General features: G+C 42.3%; 1 protein-coding gene across 8 annotated transcripts in view; it reads left to right on the forward strand.

Annotated features, from left to right (window-relative positions):
• The window catches only part of PID1 (phosphotyrosine interaction domain containing 1), a 105,533-nt gene extending 79,066 nt beyond the window's left edge, over positions 1 to 26,467 (forward strand). For 7 of the 8 annotated variants that reach the window (XM_030028990.2, XM_030028989.1, XM_030028992.2 and 4 more), the window contains one exon: positions 24,492 to 26,467. In XM_030028990.2, coding sequence (XP_029884850.1) covers positions 24,492 to 24,968 — 477 coding nt within the window. In that variant the 3' untranslated portion in view covers positions 24,969 to 26,467. Of the gene's footprint in view, positions 1 to 21,998; positions 22,069 to 24,491 lie in introns of all 8 variants that reach the window. The other variant, XM_030028997.1, reaches the window with a different exon arrangement.
• The last annotated feature ends 620 nt before the right edge of the window (positions 26,468 to 27,087 follow it).

Consider the following 27,087-nt stretch of genomic DNA (forward strand, 5'->3'; position numbering starts at 1 on the left):
CATATGAGCTAATCTTGGCAATGGAAGTTTTATCTGTTTCAAATGCAGACTTAGGAAATGATGACTCCTGTGATTTTTTTGTAGTTATCTTTCTCTCTGACTTTCCCTCAGGCATGCGAGTACTATCTCTCTAGAGGAGGCTTCAGCAGCAGACATTAGGAATGGGGAAGAGTCGCATGATATGAGTCATTAAACAGCAATAAAAAAAAAAGATGATAAACTAGAGCTGTCTCAGAACAGGAACCACCTATTGTGAATTTTCAGGATTTTTGTTTGCTTTTGGTAAATGTCTGCTTCTCCCTCTAAATGGGAAGCTGAAAAATGGGCTGATGAATGGGCCTTGTGCACTTTCACGATTAGTAAAAGCTTCAGTCATGTCACAGAAGTGACTCAAATGTCCCTATTTCATTCCTTCCCCATTTTCACTCATCTTAGGTTTCTTGCTTACCAAGTTACTAGTTGCATTTGGGAGGGGAGGAAGGGCTGTATTAGGAGCTTCTTTTGACAGCCATCTTCAGTTCCTAGAGAAAAAAAAAAAAAGAAAACAAAACCCCCGTAAGATCTGTCTGTTACAGTGAATTATTTCTGCTGATTCGGGAAGGCTGTGATGTGGAGGGCAGAGTTGCATCCAGTCCCCGGTCGGGGCTGTTGGGAGGCATTTGAGACGGTGGCTGAGCTGTGTCCTGGAAGGAAAAAATACAGGTGGCTTATTTGCAAATGAACTTGAGGGGCAGTTAAGGCAGAAGCTGGACCGTGGCAGTCTGTTTTCCAAAGCTGAGCCCCTGCTGTGACAGATGCAGTACAGCCACATGCAGTGGGCAAGCTCTCCATCTAGCATGGTCAGAGCAGCCTCGGCAGTAAACACTCCTTGCTGCACATCAGCCTGCAGAATGTAAATATTTAAGGGGTCCTGTTGGAGAGTAAACTCTTTCAAGAGCCTTCTGTTTATAATCATTCACAAAAGTAAATGTTTCCTATTATACAAAGAGCACGTAGTAGGTTCCTGTGCTTAAGCACTTCCCTGAAGTCGTATGAAAAGCGTAAGGAGCTGGTGAGCTCAGCTTGCTGCTACTTGTTGGGCATCCGACAAGCTTCTGTCCGCATGGTAGTGGGCTCTGTGGGCTTCTCCCAGCCCACCGCTGCCATCCTCAAGCATGAAACTGGTTGGACTTCAGCCTCCTTGAAATGTGGTTGTGGCACATGTCACATCTTGAGTGTGTAGCTCACCTGCTCTCAGCAAATCGTGTCCCTTTTTTTCATTTTCAAGTGCTGAATAACACAGGATGCAGCTGCCTGCAGATGTTCACTGGTCAGATCACATTTTTTATTAGGACACAGGAATTTAAAGGTAGTTGGAATATACTGTTTTTGATATCTTTGAGGGCAAAACCAGATGATGGCTTTGTGGCTGATTTGGTGGAAATGTTGGCATCTTTCTGGGCTCTGCTAGCACCTCCTCTGCAGAAGGATGATGTGGTTTCAGCACACCATCACTGTTTATTTCTAACCTTTTGGTTTAAGAAGATGGTGCTATGAAGAGCCTTCTGCATTCCAGAGTTGCTTCTCCTGGCCCCTCATGCGGTGAAATCATAGGGAACAGTGAGCTCCATGATTTCTTACAAAAATCCTGTGGGTTTTGTCTGATGACTTTACCTTGTTCCTTTTTTTAAATTATTTTTTTAAAAGAGAGACATTTGTGCTTCCACAGTGCAGGCACAGTTGCAGTGACCTTACTTTGTATCACTGTAAATATTTCCAGCATCCCAGGCTCAGCTGAAGTGAACAGTGTAAACGTGCCTTCCAGTAAGGTCCTGAGTCTCCGAGGTTTTCCCACATGGGTACAAGTATCCCACACAGCAACTTCTGGCTTTATAGGCAGTTTCTTGTTCCTTTAGACTGATGCCCATGTATTAATCATGTCAGGGCAGGAGCCTTGCCCAGTGGTGTGGATTGATGCAGGATGAGTTAATGTCTTGTTGAATTAAGAATTCGTTGTCTTTTCCTGCCTTATGTTGTATTTGGCAGTTGTTTATGGTCTGATATCAAGTTCCAATAAAATACTATTTTTTAATCTCCTTAAACTGATGTGGATGGGTTATTGAAGAATGCCAAATATTCAGCTAATGTGATCTGACTGGGGTTTATTCAGGTAGTAATATTTATCATAGAAGTACACTCTGATTAGGTTTGTTGAATGTTACCATGAGCCATTTACCCTTGAGAAAAAACAAGAGGTAAAAACGTTCTGGGAGGCTGGCCAGCAATTTGGAAAGCTCATAGTAAAAATATGAATAATAATGGATGTTTGACATTGTTTGATATAATAAAATCTCATTTCTATAGTTAAGATTCTTCATCCAAGATATTCACTTCTGCTCTCCCATATATTGTGCTATCCAAGGGGAAAAGGAACAGTGCAAATAACTCAGGTGATTGTAAGGAAGTTCTGAAATTTTTGTAGTGTTTCTTGAAATTTTTCTTATTCTCTGAAGGCTCAGAGATGTGGGTCATGCATAAACTAATTTTCTCCATCTCTTCCTTTACCACCTGCCTGCTGTGTGGTGTCTGTGCTGAACTTGAGTGCTGCTGCTGGTGGCTGCTGCTCCTGTAAAGAAGCAAGCAGGAACACAAAAATCCCTGTTGCATCTCAGTGTCTGGGTCGCAGCTGAGTAGGAGGCAGCGGAGGTTTTTTTGATGGTACACGGAGTGCTTTGCCCTCGAGACTGGCCAGATCAGAGTGGTGCAAGTTCAGCTCTGGCCTGGAGTTATGAGGTACTACAAGTAAATAAATAGTAATTTATTCTCCTGTGATGGCAGCGTACAAGTGGTACCATAAAGAGATGCTCCCAGCTTTACAAGCTGCTGCTTGCCTGTCTTAGTTTCTGATTCGTTCTCTGTAAAATAGGCATATTGGCTTATGTGAAGAAACCAATTGTTTAGGTTAAAATAAATAAATAAATACAAGCTCCTCAGTGCTACAAGATGCAAAGCTACCCACTGGTGAGGATGGGTTACAGGTCCCTCTCTGTGCTTGGTGCACAGAGGACATGTTTGTTACAGCCTGGCTCTGGAGCTGCTTTTTTTTGCGCGAGAGGTGAGAGATTTGGCTTTTCAAGGTGGAGGTTCTCCAGTTCACCAAGGGCATGTTGACTGTCACCAGAGTCCCATGACCGGAGTTTACATGAGGAATAAAAATGTTTCTTATGATGTTAGGCTGTCATATAAGCAACTGCAGAATGATTGTTTCCAAATCCAGTAAATCCCAAATTGTAGACTCTACGACATCGCTTGACTGGTGCTAGATACGTGTCTACTACAAGAATGTTTGTATTTGGCCACCGAGTGGCACTCCAGACCCAGCAATCTAAGAGGGGCTGAGTTTATTTCTGCCATCAGGTTGTAAGGATCTAAAATACAATCATTTGCAAGTGTGTAGACACCATTGAATCAAATTGAATTGCTGAAGGTTAAATTACTGTCTTCAGAAATGTTTTTATAATATCCATCTTGACATTTCATTATCCCAGTACAATATAAATATCAAATTTGATTAGCTGTCAAGCAGCAACAAAACCCAACATCTTTCCATCATTTTTACTCCAGAAAAATAGGAGGAGGAATCGTAAAAAATAGCTGGTTGCCAAAGGTGGATTAAAGTTTAAAAACATGCATTGAAAATGGTATTTGGTTGGGTTGCTAGAATATCTGTTTCCCAGAAGGTGCCATTATGAAGAGTGTTGGTGTTGGAGGCAGAGGTTCAAGCTGCTGCATCCATTGCTGGATATAACCTATTGCAGTTTTGGCAGTGCCAGTTTTTTCATCCAGCTTTAGTGTTTCTTCCAAGATCCATTCTCACACTTTTGAGATTGCATTGTGCTTACAGGACCCAAACCTCCCAGTAGCTTGCCCGAGATTTGTTTTTTAATCAAGCAAAATTCGAATAAAACATCATATTTAATTGACCTTGTTGGCAAAACCATTTGCGGGCAACTGACTGTATCCATATTTTTAAATTATGATATTATGGGTCAAGCAAACCTCTGGTGTGAAACAAATTCAAGCTTCCATAAATTTGAATATGGTCCTGTGTGCTGGAATTTAGGCAATGCAATATTTAAAACATTATTCAGTGTCATAACAAATCATCCATCATACTCTGTGGATCTAGAATTGTTTATAACCATTTTTATTACTATGAACAGTTTCTAGCTCATAATTACTATTCAAACTACGTGACATCAATCTACTTCTCTTTTGTGAGATTAATGGGTAACTCCAGCCTACTATTTTGCATATGTAACTGTGAAGGCAGCTGTTGGAAGAGGAACTTCAGCAATAATTCTGAATAAATGCACTTGATAGAGCTCCAGTTCCTAATGAAGATGGGATATCTCTGCAGCTAAGAAAGAATTACGATTCCTTCTGGAGCGTGTCTGTCGCAGAGCATTGTTAAGTTTAACAACTGCTTTTGAAAAAGAGGGAAAAGTTCATCCCATCCACTGCAGATTGCTTCCTTGTTTCACATCATGCCTGGTGGTGATCACACAGCCCCGGGTGGGATAAATGATGGCATATTCACTGACATCTGTGTGGCTACAGATTTGCACTGGGCACAGACGTCATCCAGCTTTCTCTAAACAGTCTTTTAAATGTCAGCTTCCCGTATCAGGCCGTATCAGACCAGGACTGAAATTTCAGAGCTTCAGAATTCTTTCTTACAGTTTTTTTTTGACTGCAAATGCCAATTGTGTTTTCTGTTGACTTGATATTTTCAGGAATCTTTGATTCTTTTCAGTTATATAAATTCATCTCACAAGTGACTGTGTACTCTATATGGGTACCCATGGGGGCTGTCGTCTTGTGACATTAAATACTCTAGGGATTAGTGTGCAAACACTTCAAGAAAAAAATCTTTATATGCTTTCTGGTTTGTATTCAAGTTGCAAAGAAGACCATTACTTTCTAGGCTATAGCTTAATTGAGATAAAATTAAACATTGTGAACTAAAGTTACAATGTTTTATAAGGGATTTGTATGTACTGCATTATGACCTGCATCCTTAATGACTGATAATTGCAATCATTTTGGAAGTGTTATGTTCCTTTTTCGTGGTAGTAGAACTACAAAACAGGTTTAACAGCAGTGCAGCAGAAATAGTTTATCCTTTAAAGGCTTAAGATGGGAAGCCATTCTTCATTTTTATCTTAACAAATGAAGAAAACACTTTATGTTTTCCTTCTAAGTAGCAATGAACTGTCATGGGAAAATGTATGACTAATTTTTCTTGAGTTTCTGTTCTTGAACCTGATTTCCAGTGATGATTTAGGGGTTAAAAGAGGCATTCAGGAAGTTAAGCCAAACATTTGGGAACCTTTAGCACTTCACCCAGGTAACCTGGTGGAGTCCTTCCTTCTTTATCACGAGTTTCCATTGGTAGTGTCTGATAGTTACACAACAGAAACATACATTTACATTTTAGCATTTAGCATATGTAGGTTGTAAAATGCTGAGCTGTAACACACTTCGATCACTCTGAATTTTTTTTTTTTTTCTTTAAACAAAGAAACAAAAGGTCTGATTCCCTGCCCCTGATGTGGTAGAGGTGCTCAGACCCCAGAAGCACCTCTGAAGGAGCAGGTGCTGCTACAGCCCACGTCCCAGTGACTGAGGAGCTCTGCCAACTGGTGCTGGGAGATGGGACAGCAATGTGCGAACGCCATCTCTTGCTCTCTGGGTGAGCACCCGGCTCACCACCCAGGAGACAGAGTGGGTACACGGCCCCTCTTACTCCAGTCTAGTTTGGGTGAAGATGGCAGCAGTGTAGGGTGCTAGGGGCTGTGTGTGTGTGTGGGTGTGGGTGTGTGTCTAGGGGTGTGTGTGTGTGTGTCTCTAGGGGTGTGGGTGGGTGGGTGGGTGGGTGTGTGTTCAGGGTTGGGCTCCCCGCTGCCATCTCTGCCTGGGGTAGTGCTCCCCACGTGCACCATCCTCCCTGACAGGCCAGCCTGCGGTGGTTAGAAATGTTTTGTGGGGTGTGACTGGGAGCTGGGAAGGACGTCATACTCATGCTACAGCTGTACCAATGCTACCGTGATGGTAAGCACTTTATCTGACCTCCTGGGATTTCCAGATGTTGTTGGTTGCTCTGTTTTAGTACACAGTGTCCTTTTCCCTTCCTTTTCTTCCTCTGTCAGTCTGGAGAGATCACACATGCCTTGCACAATAACTTCTCTGCACTTAACTCACTAATCTAACCCGTCCAAGCAAGTGTGTCATCTCTGTATGACCATGAGCTTTCCTTCCTAATAGGCTTGATCATGCCGGAAGACTTTATAAGCCAGCAGAATGGATATTGATCCCTTTCTGTTTTGGTGCAACACAGCTGTTACAATGGTGCCTCAGCACATCAGGGACAAGCATGGTATTTTTCTTGGCTCCTGATTCTTATTCACCATATGGCACCACAACTTCACTCTCATCTGTTATGGGAGATGCTGTAGTAGTCCCACGTTTCCCTACGTGACATTGATGTACTACCGCCCTGTGCATAAACCTGGTGTCTCAGGCATCTAGTCTCTAGTACATCTCTAGTGTACTAAACACAGATTTCCACACTGAAAACACAGTTTGAAGTCTTTTTTAGTTCTTTGTCAAATCTCTGTGAGCTTTCCAGATTTGCATTTCAGTCCAAGTCCTTTAATGCAAGTGGCCATGGGCTGTGCAGCTGAAGAAGGAGGTGAAGGAGTAGACGTCAAAAACGCTTCATCATTAAAAACCAGGGATTGCTTCAAATGGCAGACATCAGTGTGCAAGAGACTGTGCTGGCTGCCACATTTCTGTTTTCTGTGCTCTGTGCCAGAGGTTAAAATCATATTTGTTTCTTCCACTTCACAAATGCTGGTGACCAAGTGCAGAGTAGGTCAAAGCCCAAACAACCTTCCTCTTAGGCAATGGCTAGAAAGAACTTTGGGGCAGTATGAAATACTTCAGATAGATGCCCATACGACAACTTGGTATTCAAGCCATGAACCAGGGCCAGGGCTTTGCAGTTGCTTCAAGTTGTTTTACTGGCTAGCTTATCTTGGTTATGATAGATCAAACAAGACCATATCATAGGACTCATAAAGTTTTTGGAAAAGTATTACTACTGCTGTTGCTGAGGAGAGGACTGTTTTCCCTCTGTGGTGTTCACTAGTAGGAGTTACCTCATGTGTTACCACGGCCCCCAGCTCTGCCCTTGGTTTTCTCCCTGGCCCAGGTATCCTGACCAGCTTTTACGCCTTTCCTTGTTCAAGGGTGTCAAAATCACATTTTCCTTTCAGCAGTTGCTCTTTTGCATGAAGTCACTCTAAGGGGAGCAGGGAAGAGTACTGCTGTGCTCTGCTGCCTGAACGCCCAGTAAATTCACATGGGCTGACATAGAGCACTGGAGAGCCCAAGGTCATTTTTGCTTTGTGACGTTGGTGAGTTCCTGCTGTCTGTTGCTTTGCTATCAAAGAGTTGGACACCAGTCTATCTTTTTAATTAAAAAAAAAAACAAAACCCAAACCCAGTCATTTCTTAGTAACTTCAAGCTGATCATCTGTTGGAAAAGAGATGAGTAATAATTCCTTACAACCAGGAATTCAGTGGGTCTTCAGAATACATATTTGGTTTTCTGGCAGTGCTATGCATGTGAAAATGTCCTTCAGGTGTGATTAGGGCTTTGTTCATCTGAGAATCATCTGCCGAGAAGTGCCTATGAAGTAGAAGAAAAAGGGGATTATAAGAGTTTGCATTCCCTAACAGGTTATGTAGTCATCAAAGAGAGTGACTGTACACGTATCCAAGTCAAGGTCTTTAAGTGTTATGAAAGCTGCTGTGTGTGGCTTTATCCATCGATGTGGAAGGATTTGTGTTAGTCTTTTGTTGATTCTTGCAGATTTTTTTCCAGGCCTAAGATGATGATTGTGCCATCTGGCAAACCCCAGAGCTTTATCTCCTTTCCCACACTTGCAGGACACCCTTGGATACAAATTTCTGTTCTGTTCTTTTACAGTGTGTGTGTTTACTTCATTTTCATTTCAAAAAAAGGAGGTGCCTGAAGGTGGCAGCTTAGTTGCTGGAATTGGGGAAGAACACAAGCAAGACGAAACCTGTTCTTGCCATTGCATCCTTGATTTAATTTGTTCAAATGGAAGATCTTGGTTATACCTGACATCGTGTTGTGTAAGAGTTTTAAGTGTTAGTTGGAAAGTGTAAAGGACATTATATCTCCTTTGCCTAAAGCATAAAAGGAAAAGGCCATTTTCCTTTTTAAAAGAAACTCCAGAGCAGTTTGTGCTCTACATCAGAGGGAAATGTTTGGTTTCCTGATCTCTTCCAGACAGTTTGTAATACAAGTCCAAACCCAATCTACGTAGTAGCCAGAGTGATTTTTGCCTTCTCTCAAGTTCTCACTTGCTAAACCTAATCATGCTGGCTATGTATTTTTCCAAAGTGCAGCAGCCTTATATCATGGAGAGTAGATTTTGCTTTGGCGTGTGGTTCCATGCTGTCATCCTCTTGGACCACCTCCAGCACTGGGGATCTCACAGCGTCTCTGTTTTTATTAGCCTTTCTGGCTGGTATCTTCCACGGTATGACCCACCCCTGAGCTGCACTTTGTTTGGACCACTCCATGGAATTTCTTCTGTTCACCTTCTAAAGTTTCTTCCCAATATCTTAAATTAAAAATGTCTGGGTAAACCTTTTGGTGTTCATTCTAATCTTTGGTTTATGATCAGATTAACTCCATTTGAGGGCCTATAAGGAGCCTAGGAGTATCCGTAAGGATCATCCAAGGACATCCGCACACTTCCCTGTGAAGGGTGTACTCTGGTTTGTGAACTGCCCTGGAAAGAGCGGCATATCCAGCAAGAGCTTTCTCAGGGTCATGTCATGGCTCTTTCCCTCTTCCACACATTTCTAGTCTTCCCTGTATGAAGTTCCCAGTTGCTGTGGTTTTCGTAGCTTCCACACTCTGTCCAGGCTCTGTCCCAAGCAGATGCAGCTCACACCTATTTCCATCGCCCGGCTGATGCGGGCAGTGCTGGTGGGGCACTTGTCCATTGCTAGGATTGCACTTCCCTGGGAGGGAAGGAAGGAAGCAGAGCAAATGGCAGGCAGGAAGGAAGGCAGATGCAAGAAACCAGTGAAGTTACCTTGCTTCATGAATAGCTCTCCTTTGTATTTGCTGATTCTTGGGTGTTTACGTAGCTGGGACCTGCTCTGCAAAGTGAGTGGGAGTGTAGCAGATGTGGCGGTGTAAAGGCAGTGCTCCCCCGTGCTGTTGGGAGACACCTCTCCTAGTGACACTGTGCTGTGAATGAGACAGACAGTGTCCCAGGCACTGCAATCATTGGAAAACTGTGTCTCTTTTTGCAAGGGTAGCACTCTGAGCGGGGCTGCTAAAGCCCAATTTCCGTTTCCATTAATTACATTGCTCCCTCATAAATTGCCCTTGCAGTTTCCCTTGGTAATACTGTTCATCACCTCCTCTTCTAAACTCTGGATTTGGGGTATACAGGGACATGTAGGCAGCTGCTGTTTATATTTTAATGATACACCTTGCTAAATGCTTCTTTGAGAAGAAAGGTGTTATAAATAATTCAATGGAATTATTTTGTAGTACCTATATATGTATATCATATCCTGTTAGAATAGCATGGTGTCAGTTTATGCATGCAGATAGGAAGCTGTCTATGTGCACTGCTGAACAATTTGGGATCTTAGGAACCTGAGGCTGTGACAGGCATTACGACATGATGCATTAATGCCATTTCTGGGCGTTAGCAAGTTCATCCCCAGAAGGGCTGTGGTCCAATTCACTAGTGCATATTGTGTGATCTTGCTGCCATAGGAGGGACTGCCTTGTGGCTATTTTACATGTGGAGATTTTTATAATCTCTCTTTGGTGCTTTTGTGGAGAAGGGAGATGCAGTTGTTTTGTATCTACATTTTTTTAATGCAAATAAAAATCTTACCTTGCTAATGACAAAACATGAAGACAAATTACAGTCTATATTGTCTGCCATACTACTTGGTTTTTCAGGTGGGGACTAACCTCTATTTCAGCTTTTTCTCCTTGGGAAAAAAAAAAGATAAACAAGATCCTCTGAAGACAATCACGTGCTGGCTGCCCTTGCCTGGAGTAAGAAACGCTGCAGGGGGGTGGTTTGAGGGTTTTTTTCCTGTTTTTTTTTTTTTTTTTTGGTGAGTTTCTTGTAGAAGCAGGATGTTTTCTTATAAATAAGATTCTCTCACAGGAATAGCTAGGTTGGCCTCTTCAGATTTGATTTTTGCATAGATGGCTTGAACTTCAATGCTGTTTGTGGCTTTGCACTGTAATTAAAGAATCTTCTACTTGGTTTCAGCCCAACAAGAGATACCAACTTGTTTTGATGAGGAGGCAGCAGAGGAAAAGAGTGGAAGGCTACAGACAGATGATAGGGAGCAAATAATATAGTGTGTGCTTTTACTGTAAATATCTACATTTTTAGCATAAAGTAAATCTAAAGTAAATTCTATGTTACCCAAAATGCTCTTTTCTCTCTATCGTGCTGTCATATTTAAGCTCATGCATAATTAAACCTAAAATATATGTTATTTTCTATTTAAAAGTATTTAACCAAAATAATAACAGCTTTGATAGGAAACCAGACTGTTAGGAGAGACTTAGAAAGGGTTCTAATTCTGTGAGTGAAAGTACAACTGTGTCTCATACCAGTGTTGTATCAGGCTCCCTAGGAACAGGAGTGCTTTGACTTTGCTTGCTTCAGCCTAGATGGGGAAAGCTACAGAATTTTAAAAGACGAGTCATTCCTCATTTGTTAATGCACACACCGATCTCTCTTGCCAAATTTCTGTCTGTATTTCTAGATACTGAAAGAGTGGTCAGCTTGTCTTAAAATGCTCGACACGTGTTGCTGTCTGTGCTCTTTTGAAAATCTGTCAATATCTCAAAGCAAAGGGAGAGAGCACTCTAAACCCATGGGCTTTCTTGAAATGCCTGGAAATATTTGGTTCCTGCTGTTTGGGGAAGAGAAACCTTCCCCTGTGGGCAGTTTATTCCAGTCTTGGCCATTGCTTTGTCAGTTCAAACCCTGCTTCTTTATTCTTCCCTTTCTGTCTGATACAGGAAAGTGCTGGAGAAAGTATTATGCACTGGTTGGACACTTAGTTTGGTATGATCAAGAAGCATTAAGCTCTTAAAAAGATCTGCTTATTCTATTAAATAATTTTAGTAACTATACAGAAAATTGTAAGTGTAGGATGATGATAAATGGTTAAGACTGAGTATTTACTTGTTACAGAGCTGTGAAACACCTTGTTAATGAAAACTGTTCGAGTCATTGTTTATATAGAAAACAATCATCAGACTTCTGAGTTTTTTACTAGATATATATTGCAGTCACAGTTAGCAATATGTTAACTTTTGGGTGGTGAGACCTCATTGAGCTTATTGTGCTGTTGAATGGCCTGTGCTTTGTAGGATGGATGTATTTTGCTTAGAGACAGTGTCATAGGCAGCCTGTAATGCTCTTTGCTTTAGGAAGCTGTATTCTGTTGTCATGCTGAAGAGCGATTTCAGAGAGTTAGTGTTGCTTTATCTAGAACTCACCCTCCATCCCCAGGTAGGCCAAGCAGCAACTGGACCAAAGGTGTCTGAGCTTCAGTGACAAAGCACCCAGTAGGATCTCTGCTCCCTATGGCTTGGCCATGTAGTCCCAGTGACTGCCAGACTGCGAAGAGGAAGACAGAAAATAGGAATGAGTGGAGCTGCTATTGTATTTCTTTCACCCTAACTTCTCTTAAAGCAACATAGGTGATGGAGAGTAGATGAATGTGATGCTCTGTGGGTTCAGCAGTTGCTCTGAATCAGTATTGATCCTACCGTCATGGTTTGCTACTGTATCTTTATATCCTTTCTTACTTACTGCTCATACAAATACAGAAATCCTCTGCAAATATAAATTGGAGCAATTTTTTAAATCCAGATGGCAGTTTTCGTTGGCTGAGAACTGCAAGACTGGGAGCTTTTTATAATGTTATTGATTATTATATTTTTAACTGCAAGTATTTATAGTTGCTTGAAGACAATAAGTGTCAAGAAAAACAGTGAAGGGTTTATTTATTTCCATCATAAGTAGTTTCTTTTTTTTCCTTCAATCCTTAAAATTTGCACCAGTTTGTCCTTCATCAAACATACCAACAGCAGGGCTATTCGCTATAGATTTTTGTCTTTACAAAGTCAACTTCAGGGCCAGTGGAAACTATGAAAATTAATTTTCTGCCCTTTGTAAAAGCCATGACCTCTGTAATACCAGAGAGATGAACTGTGGATATGAAGGGAGCTCCTAGGATTTTGCTGTACAACTGGTGTGGATAGTGATTGGGTCTGACCTGCAGCTGTCTGAATTGTACTGGGGGCAAGATACTGTAATAGATCATCTAAATTGCAGCAGTGATAAGTAGAGCTGTCCCCAGAGAAGAGGACCTTTGCCCCCTTCCCCTTCTTTCCTCCAGACAGTCCTCCACTTTGGAGTGCCACCTTCCAGGCTTTCCAAACAAAGGCTTGGTCTTTTCTTTCATCTTGGCTGCAATTAGCACGGTAGAAGTCTCCACGTCTCGTTTTTTGCTCCAGGTGGTTGAGGACTGTGCTTTCAGGCTGCTCTGTAGGCTCATCGCCTTAGAGCTGAGAAGTTTCATAGTTTCCACTGGCCCTGAAGTTGACTTTGTAAAGACAAAAATCTATAGCGAATAGCCCTGCTATTGGTATGTTTGATGAAAGACAAACTGGTGCAAATTTTAAGGATTGAAGGAAAAAAAAGAAACTACTTATGATGGAAATACATACAAGAAATACATGCCAAGAGAATGCATTGGAGGCAATGTAGCTTTTTTTGGAGAGGCACACAGGTGATGCTGTGATTAAATGAGCCAGAAAAGGAGGGAGGCTCCCTCTGGGTCATTGTAAAAGACCTCTCGCTGCCTGGAGAAGTTCCCAGGAGACAAACCTCTCTGGAGCCCAGGTAGCCTGCATGAATACCCAATTCACTGGATGCTCATGGGGGCTAAGGATCGCTTTCAGATCTTTCTGTACTGGTTAGAAAGACATCACCTAAGTGGAAAGTGACTGTTGAAGGCACAGGCAAGCACTAAATCCATTGTGAAAACAGGACCTTGGAGGCACTGTGAACTGTGGCTTTGGAAATGAATGAAAAACTGCATGGCACCATTGTCTTCCAGCACTATACTCTATGGGATATACTTGTTCTTTTAAAATCTTGTGTTTAGTCTGCTAAAATGTTGCATTGTTGAGTGGGAAAATTCTGTTTAAATTGTAATATACTGTCATAAACCTTAGAGGCAGCAACGTTGTATTCCCTCTGTCTGTGCAGAGCCTGTGTTGCTATGGCCCTGATCCAGAATTTGATAACACAAACAAACATAAATGATAAATCAAGCATATTTATCTAAGGGCTCATTTAACAATAAAAAGAGTTGTTTAACTATATTTTCTTTTTAATAATGTATTTAGTGCTTGTTATTAAGTTGAAATATGCAAGGTCTGTTTTTCATTGCTGCAGTATAAAAGCTCCATCCCAGTGTAGACACTGTATTCCTTCTTCAGCCTTTGAATAAGACTTTTCCTGGAGACACTAAAATTTGAGGACTGGAAAGATCTCTAAGGGTTTTGCTAAGTCATGGAACTCATTTCACATAGTGATGCATGAAGGAGATGTAAAACTAATGACCAAGTACCTTAATAGGCAGATGTACCTTTGCAGATGCAGGTACAGTTACATTTATATGGGGGGTGACATTTCTGTGTTCCTCCGTTCTCTTCAGGGAATGTGTTTCATTTGCAGTGTGTGGAGGATAGCTGCCGTTTCTGGGAGTCTCTCATGTCCGTGGTTTGTCTTGTAATTTTTTCTTTTTTTTTGAATGTTACTGCTCTTAATGGCACTCAGGGGGAGGAAGAACTGAAATAGTTTAGTTGTCATTATTTTTCTTCTGTTCTTCCTGCAACGTAGGCCTGACCCTTCTCTTGAAATACAAACCCAATTTGTAGTCATCTTCAGTGGTCCCTGAAGCTGGCTCCCTTCCCTTTTGCTCTTAATTTCAGGTGTTGTCAAGTTGTGCCAGGAAACAAGTGCAGTTGAGATGTTTGGTCTCCAGAACTGAATGCCTTAGTAACACGGGCTTTGTTCAGTTTTATTACTTGGCGTCTTCTTTTAAAAGGAAGAACTAAAGGGGAAATACAAGGGTCTCGTAGGGAATGCTCAAAGAAGGGAACCCTGAGGACAGATCTCTTAGGCATAAAAGATCCTGAAAAACGTGCACTCTGCATGGCTTTCTGGGAGTACTTCACTGTCCAAAGTCTTGGAGAGTATGTAAAATGCACATGCCTCGGTGGAAACAGTGGCCCAAGTTATATAGCCATTCCCGTACTCCTTCTTCGCATGCTCCATTAAGTACAACTGAAGGTTTTGTGGGACTAGTGCCAAAGTGAGCTTTCTGTGGATTGGAAAGGAAGGGGAACAAAGTAAAAGCAAACAGCCTGCTCTGCCCCCCTCCGCCTGTGGGCTCCTTCCCTCTGCTACGAGACAACAGCTGTGAGGACCCCAGGACCAAAAAGGTTTCTGAAACATGATGAGTTGCTTAATCAGATTTCCATGCTCATTTTCAACCTCATGTAAATACGGAATGTGTAGGGAAAAAGCTTGTGTGTAATTTGAACATAAATGTCAAGGTAGGTGTCTGTTTAGGGGAAGATCATGATCAGACAAACATAACGCCACTTTCTCCTGGCAGAAGGGACATTCTCAAAGTGAAGGTTTTGAGGTGTCAGAGGAGAGGTTTTGGAAGGAATTTGTGTGACGGAAACTCCAAGTAATTGCAACTAGTGACTGCAGTGTGGGTTGGTTTTCTTCTCATTTCCCTGGCTGCCTCCACATCTCTCCTCGCCCTGGGAAGACTCCTGAAGGACAATGGAAAATGAACTGGCTTATCCAAGAATTAATTTCAACCCAGTGGTAACTGAGCACAGAGAAAGGAAGTTATGTGAGGCAATGAAAGGAGACAAAGAAGGAAAGTGATCTGAATAGCAACATAAAGAAAATATTTGGGAATAAAAGTAATCATCAACTTGTACAGTAGGGTGTCCAGCAGCCCTGCTGAGGTTGTGTATGATCGATGTATTTGTTCATTCAGTTATGTCTTGCACTACAACTTTTTAAAATCGCTGCTAGAATTAAATTGATTTCTTGAGTTTTAAATAGTGCAGCGTAAATCTTCCACTCACACCAGGACCCAAGTGTCTCCGACTGCAAGCTAGCTGCAATTTGCCAGTTCCACTTGATTTCATTTCAGACTCATCCCCGCAAGCCAAACCACAAAAAGAGCTTCCTGTCCAGTGGAAAATGCAATGCAAGAGGCGATCCTTTTGTTGCTAACGGGAGGTTGCAGGGAGCAGAGCTGGCTCTTGCTGAGGTTGTGTTTGGGCTTGGTTAACTATTTTACCAATTAGGCAGAGAGTCCTGGTCACTGGATGTAAGTTAGATGCTCTTAGGTCTAACTGAGGACAGTAGTTTAATACCCAGGGTAGTTTACAAAGAAGCTTGTTGAGCAGCAGCCTGACGTAATGAAAGGTGAAAAGCTTGGACCGTTGAGTTTCTCAGGGTTGTGTTTCCAAAGAAGAGCTCTGCCTGCTGCCTTATTTATCCTGCACTGGCTACTTGGCCTGTGGAGCCAGTGGGCTTTTTCTTGTTTGCTTTTGTTCCTCTCAGAGCTTACAAATTAAGCCATCAAGGGTAAATTTTTTCCATTTCAATACATGTATTTACTAAATCCTAAACTTGCCAAATGTCTATGTTTTTTCCCCCCTCTCCCCCAAGCAGTGTGGGTTGGTGTCGGTGATGGGGCTAGTCACACTGGGTAAGGAGGGCTCTGTTCCTCTGGGCACTCTTCAGAGGTTTTTGTCTTCTGCTCCCCTCCCCAGGCGCCATCAGCGGCAGACCTGGCAGAGCTCTGCTGTGGGAGGACTGAGGTTTTATTTGGCTGGGAAGAGGGGCTCTGGGATGTCTGTGTGCTCTTGGGTGTCTTGCTCAGAGCTGGGGCAGGATCTCAGAGATGTACCCTGCTCTTGACGTCCATCGTCCTCAGTCCTTGGAGTGTTTGTTCTCCTCTGTGTCTGAGGAATGAGATGTCCTTTGTGAGTGAGCTCTGGCCTCCATCAGAAAAGTCCCATGTCCGAGATGCTGCCCTGGCAGATGTGGGACTGGACGTTGGGACACCCACCCTGGACCACAGTAACTCATCTGCTCTGCCTGCTGCTATGTTAAAGGGCCTTCCTAGACTAGCTCAGAAGCAGCAGTGAAATTGGTAATAGGTTTTTCTTTCTACTGGGGATGAGCATTTTTCAAGAAAAGGTGTTTTCACCGTGCCCCAGCTCTTCCTTCTCCTTCACCTGCTACAGCTACCTGGAAGCACCAAGACTGTAAAACCTGAAAGAATAATGACAGATTAAGAATAACCAGAGCTTTTGTATCCTTTAAAGGGATTTAGTTGGATGATTGAGTTATGTCTAAAGTGACTGCCCAGCGCTATCACTTTACACCTTACTTGTGTGGTGAACCCTTCCTGGGACTAAACTAAGGCAGGATCTGCTGCACGGTCACAGCTGAGAAACACATGGGAGAATAAAGGCACCAGTGAAGGGCTACTGTGAGCGTGGCTGTGGGGACAGACGGACGGAGGGAGGGAGGGAAGGAAGGAGCAGCTGCTGCCCAGCAGTTGTTTTTCCAAAGGAGGTCTGAAGATGTAAAGGGTTGAATGCATTTCTTGCTGGGCTTGTTTATTATTTTTGTTTTTGAGGGGGAGTTTTAGCATTGTTTTAAGACATAGGTTCAGCTTTGTTCCCACTAAAGGAGTCAGATGCTGGCTGTTGACTTAACTGCTGAAGAGGTGCTGACACTTCCAGATTTTGCTGGAGCTACTCTTTGATTCCTCAGAATAAATCAGACATTAACTACAGATCTTTTTTTTCCATCCCTCCTATACCAGAGGGCAGCCGTCAGAGTCTATGGTTATTTTCCATTAAACGGTTGCCCAGCTCAGTCTGCTGTCCCTCTAAATTTCGTCTCCAAAATAAAAGAGCTCTTCACATATTTCTGTAAGCCATGTTACTGCATTTACTGAGTATTTCTGTGTGCTGAGGAGCCCTGCGGTTCCCACGGAGACCCTCAAGTTTGTGCTGCGAAGGCTTTGGCTGGATGGTGGGCAGCGTGGGTGAGGAAGCAGTGACAGGCAGAGGGAAACTGTGCAGCCTTTTTCCTTAACTGAGTTAGGTTGTTGGGTCTTACTTAAGCAAATATTGCTTGAGTGCAGTTCACGGTATTTGCTCAGTGATCCAGTGGAATGTCTGGGATATTTTTGTTTTTCTTCTAGAGCCAAAAAGCAGGTTTTGGCTCTAAATCCCAAAGCCACCAGCCTGAGGCAGAGTCACTCTGCCTGAGGGCGAGGAGAGCCAAGCTGCTGCGGTGGTGCGGCAGGACGGGCACCCTGGCTGGCACGGAGTGCTCCCTCTGCGTCAGGAGCTGGGTGTGTTAATTAAAGATGTTGCAAATGACTCTACAGCTAAATTTGCTTTTACTGAAATGAAAGATGTGCCATGAGTGACTGAGCTGCCAGGCAGCGTGCTGCAGGCCTGTCCACTCGTATCCCAGCTCTGCTGTGGATAAAAAAATCCAGTTTCAGCACTCAATGCCCTGCGACCCTCTGTGAGCCCCGACCCTCCCTGGCCACCCAGCGTGGGAGACACTGTGGGTTTTGTGCGCACCACCGTTGCAATGAAGCTCCCTGCTGGCCACCTTGTCTCCTGGCTGGCTTTCCAAATGCTGCACTGTGTCCCCTAGCCCCCAGGGACCAGGGGATGTCCTGGTGGGTTCTGGCAGGCTGCCCAGGGCTCCTTCGGAGAGTCTCTCCAAAGCTTTGTGACTGGGGACAGGAGGGTAACATGCTGCTTGAAGGGGAGGTAGTCCAGGTGGCAGTGGCCATGGGGAAACATGCCCTTTTAATCTTATTTTTTCTTATATATATTTTTATTTATTTTTGTCTCTGAACTAAGAAAGGTGATGTTTGAAATCCACCAGCACCATATCTAATATGATCTTCTGATGCATTTTGGAGGCACTGGAAGATATGGGGTTGTATCCAGACAGCTCTGGACCACACCAAGCCTGGTGTCTGGTGGTGTGGCCGGCTGCTGCGGCTGCTGGGGCACAGGGAGGCCCAAGCACAGGTTTTCTGAGTAGCAGCTTCTCACAGTGTTTTCCAGACCTGGTAATGATGTGGAGATCGAGCTTGCTTTGTTCTGGCCTCGAGAATAAGTGCATGGAGGCTGGGTGAAGCTTGGGCTTTCTCATCATGTGTGTGCTTTTGTATTGCTAACCCAGAGTGTGTCTGCATGTTTATCTGTGTTCCAGCAGCAATTCATAACAAGACATGCACACGTCCTCCCAAACCTGCTTTTGGCTGGTTTTCCTTTCTTCAAGTCTCCTCTGTATTCCTCTTAAACATTTTTGCAAGTTTAGCCAATCTTTAGGCTGGTACTTCTTGCTTGGCTGGGACAAGCTGATGATTTCCTTGCTGACTGGAGAGTCTATACTTGTGCATCCTGACACAGACCCTTCCAATCCTTTTTTCATTACCAAATGCCCTGACGTTGCCACAGGAGAAATTCTTCTGATTTCAGGAAGAAAATGTCTCATTACCTCTGCTTGCCTCACCTTTAAGTGAGGAATATCTTACTGTCTCGGATCAAATATAATCAGTTGCAACTAGACCAAATTTGAGGCTAAAAGAATGTTTCTTTTAAAATACAGATCGACAAAAGAGACAGTCACCTATTACTAAGATTTGCGTAAGAGTCAAGATCTTCTAGGGCATCCTCTGGTGACTGCAAATATGCAGAGTAAACACCTGCTGACTCAAGTTCAGTGCTGTATTTGTTTTAATTTTTTCATTTTCTTTGTTAATTTTGTTAACAAAGACCCTCATCCAGTGTGGAGGAAATACTTACATTAAAGAAATAACTAAGTAGTTAATTTTCCATATGGTCCTTTGATCATGGTCTTGAATAGTGAGAGAGCCCAGAGTCCTCTGTGTGTATGTGTTCCCGTGCCAGACTCCTGTGCCAAGAGAGCATCTGCCCTCATGTAATGTAATAATTATGGATCTTTACAACTTGGATCTGCTTTCTTGGAGCAATGGTAGTCTATGGACTGGGGATAGGAACGGATGGAGAAAAAGAAATTGGGCTGCCTAACTTTAGATGCCCAACTGAGGCTCGTGAGTTAGGAGCAGTGCGGACTTATGGTCCATAGGGGAGTCAGATCTGAAGTCAATTCGACACATGCAGGAGCTAAGCTGTTCTTTATCTCATATGAGCTGCAAGTAAACAACGCGAGGTCAATGATAAAGAAAAGAATTGAGTATGGAAAGTAAAAACCCCTTATTACTTCTGACAAATCATGCTGTGTTAGAAGTGAAAATTTCTATGGCAGCTGCTATATTGGTCTTTTCAAAGTTGGTAAGCTCTTGAGCCTAGTTATTAAAAGATATTTTCACTATACATTACTGGACTGAAGGGGTTGAAAACAACAATGTCAAAATACTCAGATGTTTTTGTGTGTCCAGGACAGTGCATGAAAGATGACATCGATTAATCTTCATGTCCTTTGACATGAGACATCTCTACATGTCAGGTGGCTGTAGTTGTGTTACGAAAGGGCAAAGGCACAGCCTTTTTCTGTTGAGGACGGTTTTGTCAGATACTGACACTGGTGTTGGCAAGTCTCTAGGGTGAAATAAGGAGCTCTTCAGACCATCTTGGCTTTTGCTAAAGGTTTGAATGTTTGCAAGCACAGAAGTGCTGAAACCACAAGTGTATTTTGTGTCATGTTGGGTGACAGTGGCTTGCCAGGGAGCGAAGGATCAGATGGGAAATGCCAGTTTGCCATAGAAAGGCTGGGAAGAATATGGGTAATATTTAACATGCACAAGAAGTTGTTGCGAGTTGTATCTTCCAGAAATCCGTGGGAAAGATGGAACACACAAACCAAAGCACTGAAAGTGCCATAAAGAAATATATTCCTACCCCTGGAAGAAGATATGATATGAAATGCTTTCATTGCTTAAGGTTAACACAGTGGCATTGAGCTGGCTTTTCCATTCCTTTTCTCACTTAAAATACAGCGTCCAAAACAAGTAAAGGCTGCAACAGCTTAATCATAATTTACACGTTACAACCAACCTGTGGCTACTCTGCCTTGCACTGTGGCTAGAGGGGAGGGAACACGGTTACTGGCCTCGGTGTGTGTAGGATGACACTTGCTATAGGACGTGCCATGCTGTCACAAATAAGTCATCTTCCTGGACTGACATTTACTGCCAAGTGACCTCTGTCCAGTATTTCAGAGGAAGGAAAAGTGTTATTCAGTCCTGGTGAAGTTTGGCTGGTGGTCAGACCTGTAATATCGCAGATGTGGCTTTCAGCCTGAGCTGTGGCTGTTGCCTGTCCTTGTCGATGATTGCTCTCTAGTTAGTAAGGCTGTACAGTTGATTCTGTTCAGGCTCTTCTTCACTGTGTGTTTGCACATGCACACGTAACAACAACAACAACAATAATAATAATGTCTTTCTGTGCCCTTCACATCTGGTTCCTATGAGTATTAAAGATGAAATTCTTTTTTTTTTATACTTCCTGCTGGCTTCACACTGATGAGACACTATCGATTTTAATGGAAAAGACCACCAGTGGGAATTTTTGCCTCAAAATAATTTTCTTCTCTATCTGATAATGGAAGGAATAATCTGTTCTTTGATCTTTGTTTGGCAAACTTGGAAATCAGAAAGGAAGATGGTTGTACTGTAATAGCTTTACTCATGATGTGTGTGGTCAGTGGTTTCTGGGCATTTAAATAAAGGTGGGTGTGCTGTGAGGCATGAAGAGGTAGGAGCCAAAATGCAGGGAGCATTGCTTGTGGAATAACCTTGTAATTGAGAGCTCAGGGAGAAGTGCCCTATAAATCCATCTTTTGCTGGTTTTAGTTCAAACCGGTACCGTCCCTGCAGTTATGCAAATGTTAATATATGTTACTAAATTGGCCAGCTCCAGATGGATTAATATGTAATGGATAACATGTAGATGATATTTAATCATGAAGAAAACTTTGTTCTGAAGAGGTCTCTGCCTTTTTTGTGTCGAGTATTCGAGGTGTCTCACCAGCCCCTGTATCCCTGTTCTGTATTTAGCAGGGGACCATGAAGCAATGAAATGTTAGACATCTGTCTTCACTAAGAGCTACAGTAATGCTACTCTTGTGAAATGCTTGTACCTCAACCAGGAAAAAAAAAGAAAATTTGTTTTAAAAGAAACAAAAAATAACAACATTAGTAGGTATTGATGTCTCTATGCAAGACACAGTACAGGAGAGACTCTAAACCAGAAGTTTTGTTTATTCTCTTTCCTGTGAACTCTTTGTTGTAATGTGTAAGCACCTTATAAATATTTATGAATGTGTCCTCAAAGGAAAATGAAATTTATATAATGGAGATGCGAAGTAGTGTTAAAGGAAGCAACTTTCCAAAGGTTTCTACACAGTTATACTCTGACAGAACTGGGACAGTAATCAGACTATTACATCCCATTTTGGTAAATAAGCCATCTTCCCATCCTTCTTATTAGTTACTTTTGCCTTGGCTGCTTTCAGAGTAATTCACTACTTTTCTTTGTAAAATACAAATACTTTATTTGTAAGGAAATACATTATTTTTTTGTAACTTCACACTTAGGCAGGCCATGCACAGACTGACGGCCAAAAGGTTGTTGTAGTTAGTGGCAGGGAAGGAATACAGAGAACATTAAACTCAATTTACACTCCCATGTGACAACCCGCTTTGGTCTTGCTCCTCAGCTGCCGGAGGTGTCCCGAGCATCACTTGGGAGTCATCTGTGCTGAGAAGCTGATGCTCTGTGTGCTGGGGGTGAGTTTGCAGCACCGAGCTCAGCAGTGCTAACTGCCTGGGAAGACCCATAATAATGCTTCCTAAGTGGGAGGTAGCTGCTTTTGCCTTCCTCTCTTCTCCCATTCCTTATGCCATTGCGGCAGGGCAGCTCACGTGCTGTCATCAGCTTCCTCTTGCAGACAAGCCTGTAATGAAACAATTCCCTGCATTTACTGTTGTGCACTAACAAGAGGTGCTTATTTCTGCGTGCTCCAAGTGATACTGGTCTTCTCCAAACAGCAACTGGGCAGGCAAAATGTTGCAGTGGTGGCAGCATCTCTCCTGTGGCCGGGGATAAAAAACTGTATTTGGGCAGTGAAAAAGTGCATGAGCAAAAGGCTAATTCTCTGTTCCTCAGGGTTTAAAGGCTTTGTGCAAATCTCTTTGAAGTCAGTGAAGGACTTCTGTTACTGCAATGGGCTTTGAATCTAACCCCAAATGCTCAGTTAATTTACAGTGTGTGTTAGTCTTTTGTTAGCCGGCTTGTGAATATGAAATGGTGCTGAGCGAACCTTCGGAGAATATATTGAATGCGCAAATTTGCACACTGATCTTGATCTTTTGAAAGCAATATGACTGTGGATATATGTTGAAATACCCCCCAGTATGTTGCAGACACATATTCCTCTTTGGTCTTGTACGTGCTGGTTGTATGTGTTTAGTTGGCACTATGAGCTCTGAGGTTTTCTTTTAAGTTATTCTACAGTACTTTAGGGAACTCAACTCTCATCACTAATAAAATAAAATAAAGCAAAACACTGGTGGGTCTTGCCTTGTTAACTGTTCTAGCTGTTGTGTTTCCCACTGTTCCAAAAAATATAAAGCTTTATAAGATTTAACATATTCCCAGTGCAAAGCATGAATATTTATAGGCAAAGAATAAGATTTCCCATTTTGAAATGTCAATGGTATGAAATTGCTTTTTTGGCAGGCACGATTAAGCCACACAGACTTCCAATAATGTTTTGTAAGCTTTTTCCTTAATTATGGCTTAATTTAGGTCTCTGAGTTTAACAAAACCTATGAAGCTTGCAGCAAAATATTTTTCTTGTGGAAAATTTTGTTTGCATGGAATACAAATCCTGTATTCCTTGTGGGTATGATTTTTTAATGTGTTTAAATGTGGAAATCCCATATTTTTTCTTTGCATTTCTTAAAGCATATACAAAATAAAAATAGCTGATACTGTGTGTTTAATACAGAATTTTGAAGAAATTAGTTTGGAAAGTGCACGTGATGACTATTTTTTTCTCCAAATGCCTTGAGTAAAATGCACATGAGGTTATAAGACATCAAGCAAGAGGCACAAAATTCTGTCTCAAGCAATTACTGCTGCAAGAGACAAATTAGAAGCAATTTTGCTTTCATATAGTTGTTCTTAAATGCACCATTCTGACAACAGCAATAAATAGAATAATTCGCATAATTGTATTTATGTGGCACTGATCTGTCTTTTCTAGAGAAAATCCCTTTTCCCAGATAAAATAATCTTCCATTCATCTGTAAGTGGAAGAAAGCCTCTTTAGCAGCTGCACAGATTCTGCACAGGCTTAATACAGAATTTTGATATGGACCTCTCAGTGGATTTGGTTTTTGGTGAACAAAATACAGTAAGGGCACTAAAACCACCTTGCCTTCCTGTGCAGATTGGATAACAGGATATTTACTCAAAAGAGCTAGACAGAAAAGCACAGACATGATGTGATTAAACTAAGGTAGATTTATTGCTAGATTTTTAACAGCATGTTTTCTTAAATTGATGTAATAAATGTCTCAGCCCTGCTCAAAGATAGAGTCTTGAACAGCTTTGAGCTATTCCTGGCTTAAAACTTAAGTAGAAACAGCAGAAGTGGTGGAAAACCGGGATCATTTTTGAAAAAAACATTCAAAACAGTTTAAAATCCTCTGCTGTGATTGTGCTTTTCTGACCCCCTGCGGCCTTGTATTATCAAACTGAGAATGTCTCAGTCTCCCTGATATTAATGTTTGAAATATGATACAAATAAATCATCTGATTAAAGTAGTAAGAAAAAAAAGCGGTTAGCATCGCTGCTACCTGGGGCCTGCTCCACTGGCACTTAAACTTGCTAACATGAGCTTAGAGGTACGGTCATGGGCTCTAAAGCTGGCCTTTTCAGGGGACCTGAAGAGACTGAAATCCCTTAAAACTCAGAGACTGAACATTTCTAACATCTGAATTTGATTGGTGAAGTCAGCATCTGAAAAAGCAAATATCTGGAAAGCAGTTTGAAAACTGTTTTACTGAAGATGCTGGAGAAATTGGGGAGTTTGCGGGGTGGGGGTGCTTTTATTTTCCAGCTAAAGGGAAGTTCCCTGGAATGGCAGAAAGTAATGCTGGAGCCTGCTGTCTGTGTTTCACCTATCTTTGCTCTTCTTTGCAGGTTACATATTTGGGTAAGGTTTCCACAACAGGGATGCAATTTTTGTCAGGCTGCACAGAGAAACCAGTCATTGAATTATGGAAGAAGCACACGCTTGCCAGGGAGGATATTTACCCAGCTAACGCCCTTCTGGAAATTCGCCCTTTCCAAGTCTGGCTGCATCATCTGGACCTCAAAGGCGAGGCGACAGTCCACATGGATACCTTTCAGGTAGCACGTATAGCCTACTGCACTGCTGACCACAACGTCAGCCCAAACATCTTTGCGTGGGTCTATCGGGAGATCAACGATGACTTGTCCTACCAGATGGACTGCCATGCTGTAGAGTGTGAGAGCAAGCTGGAGGCCAAGAAGCTGGCCCATGCCATGATGGAGGCCTTTAAGAAGACTTTTCACAGCATGAAAAGCGATGGCCGGATCCACAGGAACAGCTCGTCAGAGGAAGTGTCTCATGAATTTGAATCTGATGATGGCTGACTGAACTCATTCACGGTTCAGCAAAGGCAGAAATGGCCTAGGGAATGAGATCTGAGAGATGAATAAGCAACAATTGAAATTGGGGAATGAAAGGACTGCCAAACGCTTGTCTGACCAGCTTTTTAAATCAAAAGAGCAATTCAGTACCTACAGATATGCATCATTAAAGTAATTAAGTTACATTGAAATCTGCTGCTGTTGTAAAAGTGAGAAAAAAGCTCCCTCCCCCATCTCTCTCACCCACCCATCACTGTGCCTTTCTCATCTCTGTAGTTCAGGTGCATACCATGAAGTAGAATCATTCCTGTTTGTCTTATAAGACTGGTCAGGCAATTTTATTAGTTGCTCCTCTGGCATTCCTAGCTGGGGGCTGATGCACAAGAGCAAGTAGACCTGGAAAGCCCTAATGGTTCCCGAAGAATCTTTCTCCATGATGCATCACAAAAATCCTTTGACCGTACGTAGGCTAAGACAGCCATACATAGCCTTTTAGACTAACGGCCTGGCATTCTGCAGTTAATTCACATTTCACAGATAAAAAATGAAAGAAGATGCTTGTATGTACACATTATATCATATGCTATCCTTTATTTTATTCATTGTACCTATTTTCTTAATATACCTGCTGCCACGTCCTTCACCCAACACCAGTAGTCGCAGTTTCAGACTATATACTGCAGGATACCAAAAAGAGGAAAAATACTCCGCAGTGGCTAGGGGTACAGCAGGCCAGCACCACTATCTGTGTGTTTTCCAACCCTGATGTGATCCACGGGAGCGGGGCCCACTGGTAAGAGTTGAGGGACACTTGGGTCTGTTAGTGTTTGAACTGTGACTTCTCATCAACCTCAGGTCTGAAGTGATATGAGCATGGTAGCCTCAACTCCATGTTACCAGTCTCCGCATTGCTGGTCAAGTGGCCCTGGTGGGATGGAGCTGGTAGTGCCTCGTCGCACAGCCAGGGCTGCGTTACTGTAAAGATCAAAGGAAACGGTCCCTTGGGAGTCAGGTTTGAACATCTGTTCTGGTTGAGAAGCTCATTTTAAGATTCGCGTTATCTTTCCTTTTTCACAGATATACAGAGTCATGCCTTTCTTAAATGCAGATGTTTAATAAAACTCAAATAAAAGGAAAAACCTGTTTCACTTGATATTTTTTAAGGTCGAGAGCAGATCAATAGTTTGCAGGTAATGCTGCTCCTTTATACAATTTTGTTTGTAATTATGGTAATGTTAGGGGCACTAGGGCACCTTACAGAAGCCTTAAAAGAAATCTAATCGAAGCAGATAGCTCTATGTCTGTGTTTTCTGGGTCTATATGTTTGTATGTGAGAGTGTATGTGTGAGTCCCGTGTTAAAGCATGTAGATTGAGCATGGAGACATATTGAGGAGGGCCCACACCTCTTGAAAATATGCTTGTTGCTTTACAATGTATGTAAACTATTCTCCAGCATAAATGCATTCATACTTTAATAAAAAAAAAAATGTTTTGAGTTAAAGCTTGGGAGTTTTAAGCTGTCTTTCCGATGCAAACTCTGTGGTTTTGTTTTATGTGTGTGGGTTCTGTGTTCATTTCATTTAGTGGAAAGAAAATGTTAATTTATTTCCATTTAGTATTACATCAGTCTCCATGAGAATTACCTTTAATATTTTAAAATTATTTTCTTTTAAATATTTAGGTAAATTATTGCTGTGAGGTTTTTGGGTTTTTTTTTTAACTTTGCTGTGTGTGGACATGATTTATAATTTCTGCTTTGCAGGAGGTGGCAGAGATACCCCCCCACACACACACCTGGCCAGCTGAAATGAGCTCTGCTGGGTGGGAGCAGTATCTTGCCCTGCTTACAGAAATTGCAGAGTGGCTCAGGTGCAGCATTAGGTGGTAGGATGGGGAATAAAACTTCAGGCCAGAAGCTTTCAGAACTGTTTCTGTCTGAATCTTTGGATGATCCAGCGTTTCCAAATATGGCCCTAAAAATGATTTATTTTTTTCTTCCCACAACACTCATTTGGAAGTGGAGGGTCATGTATGGGCTATATGCTGGTCAAAAAGAAATAATAATAAAAAAAAAAAAAATCTGAGTTCTGCCATGTACGTATCTGTCTTTTTGACCAAAGG

The sequence above is a fragment of the Aquila chrysaetos genome, chromosome 10, assembly GCF_900496995.4.
Source record: "Aquila chrysaetos chrysaetos chromosome 10, bAquChr1.4, whole genome shotgun sequence".
Lineage (NCBI taxonomy): Eukaryota > Metazoa > Chordata > Aves > Accipitriformes > Accipitridae > Aquila > Aquila chrysaetos.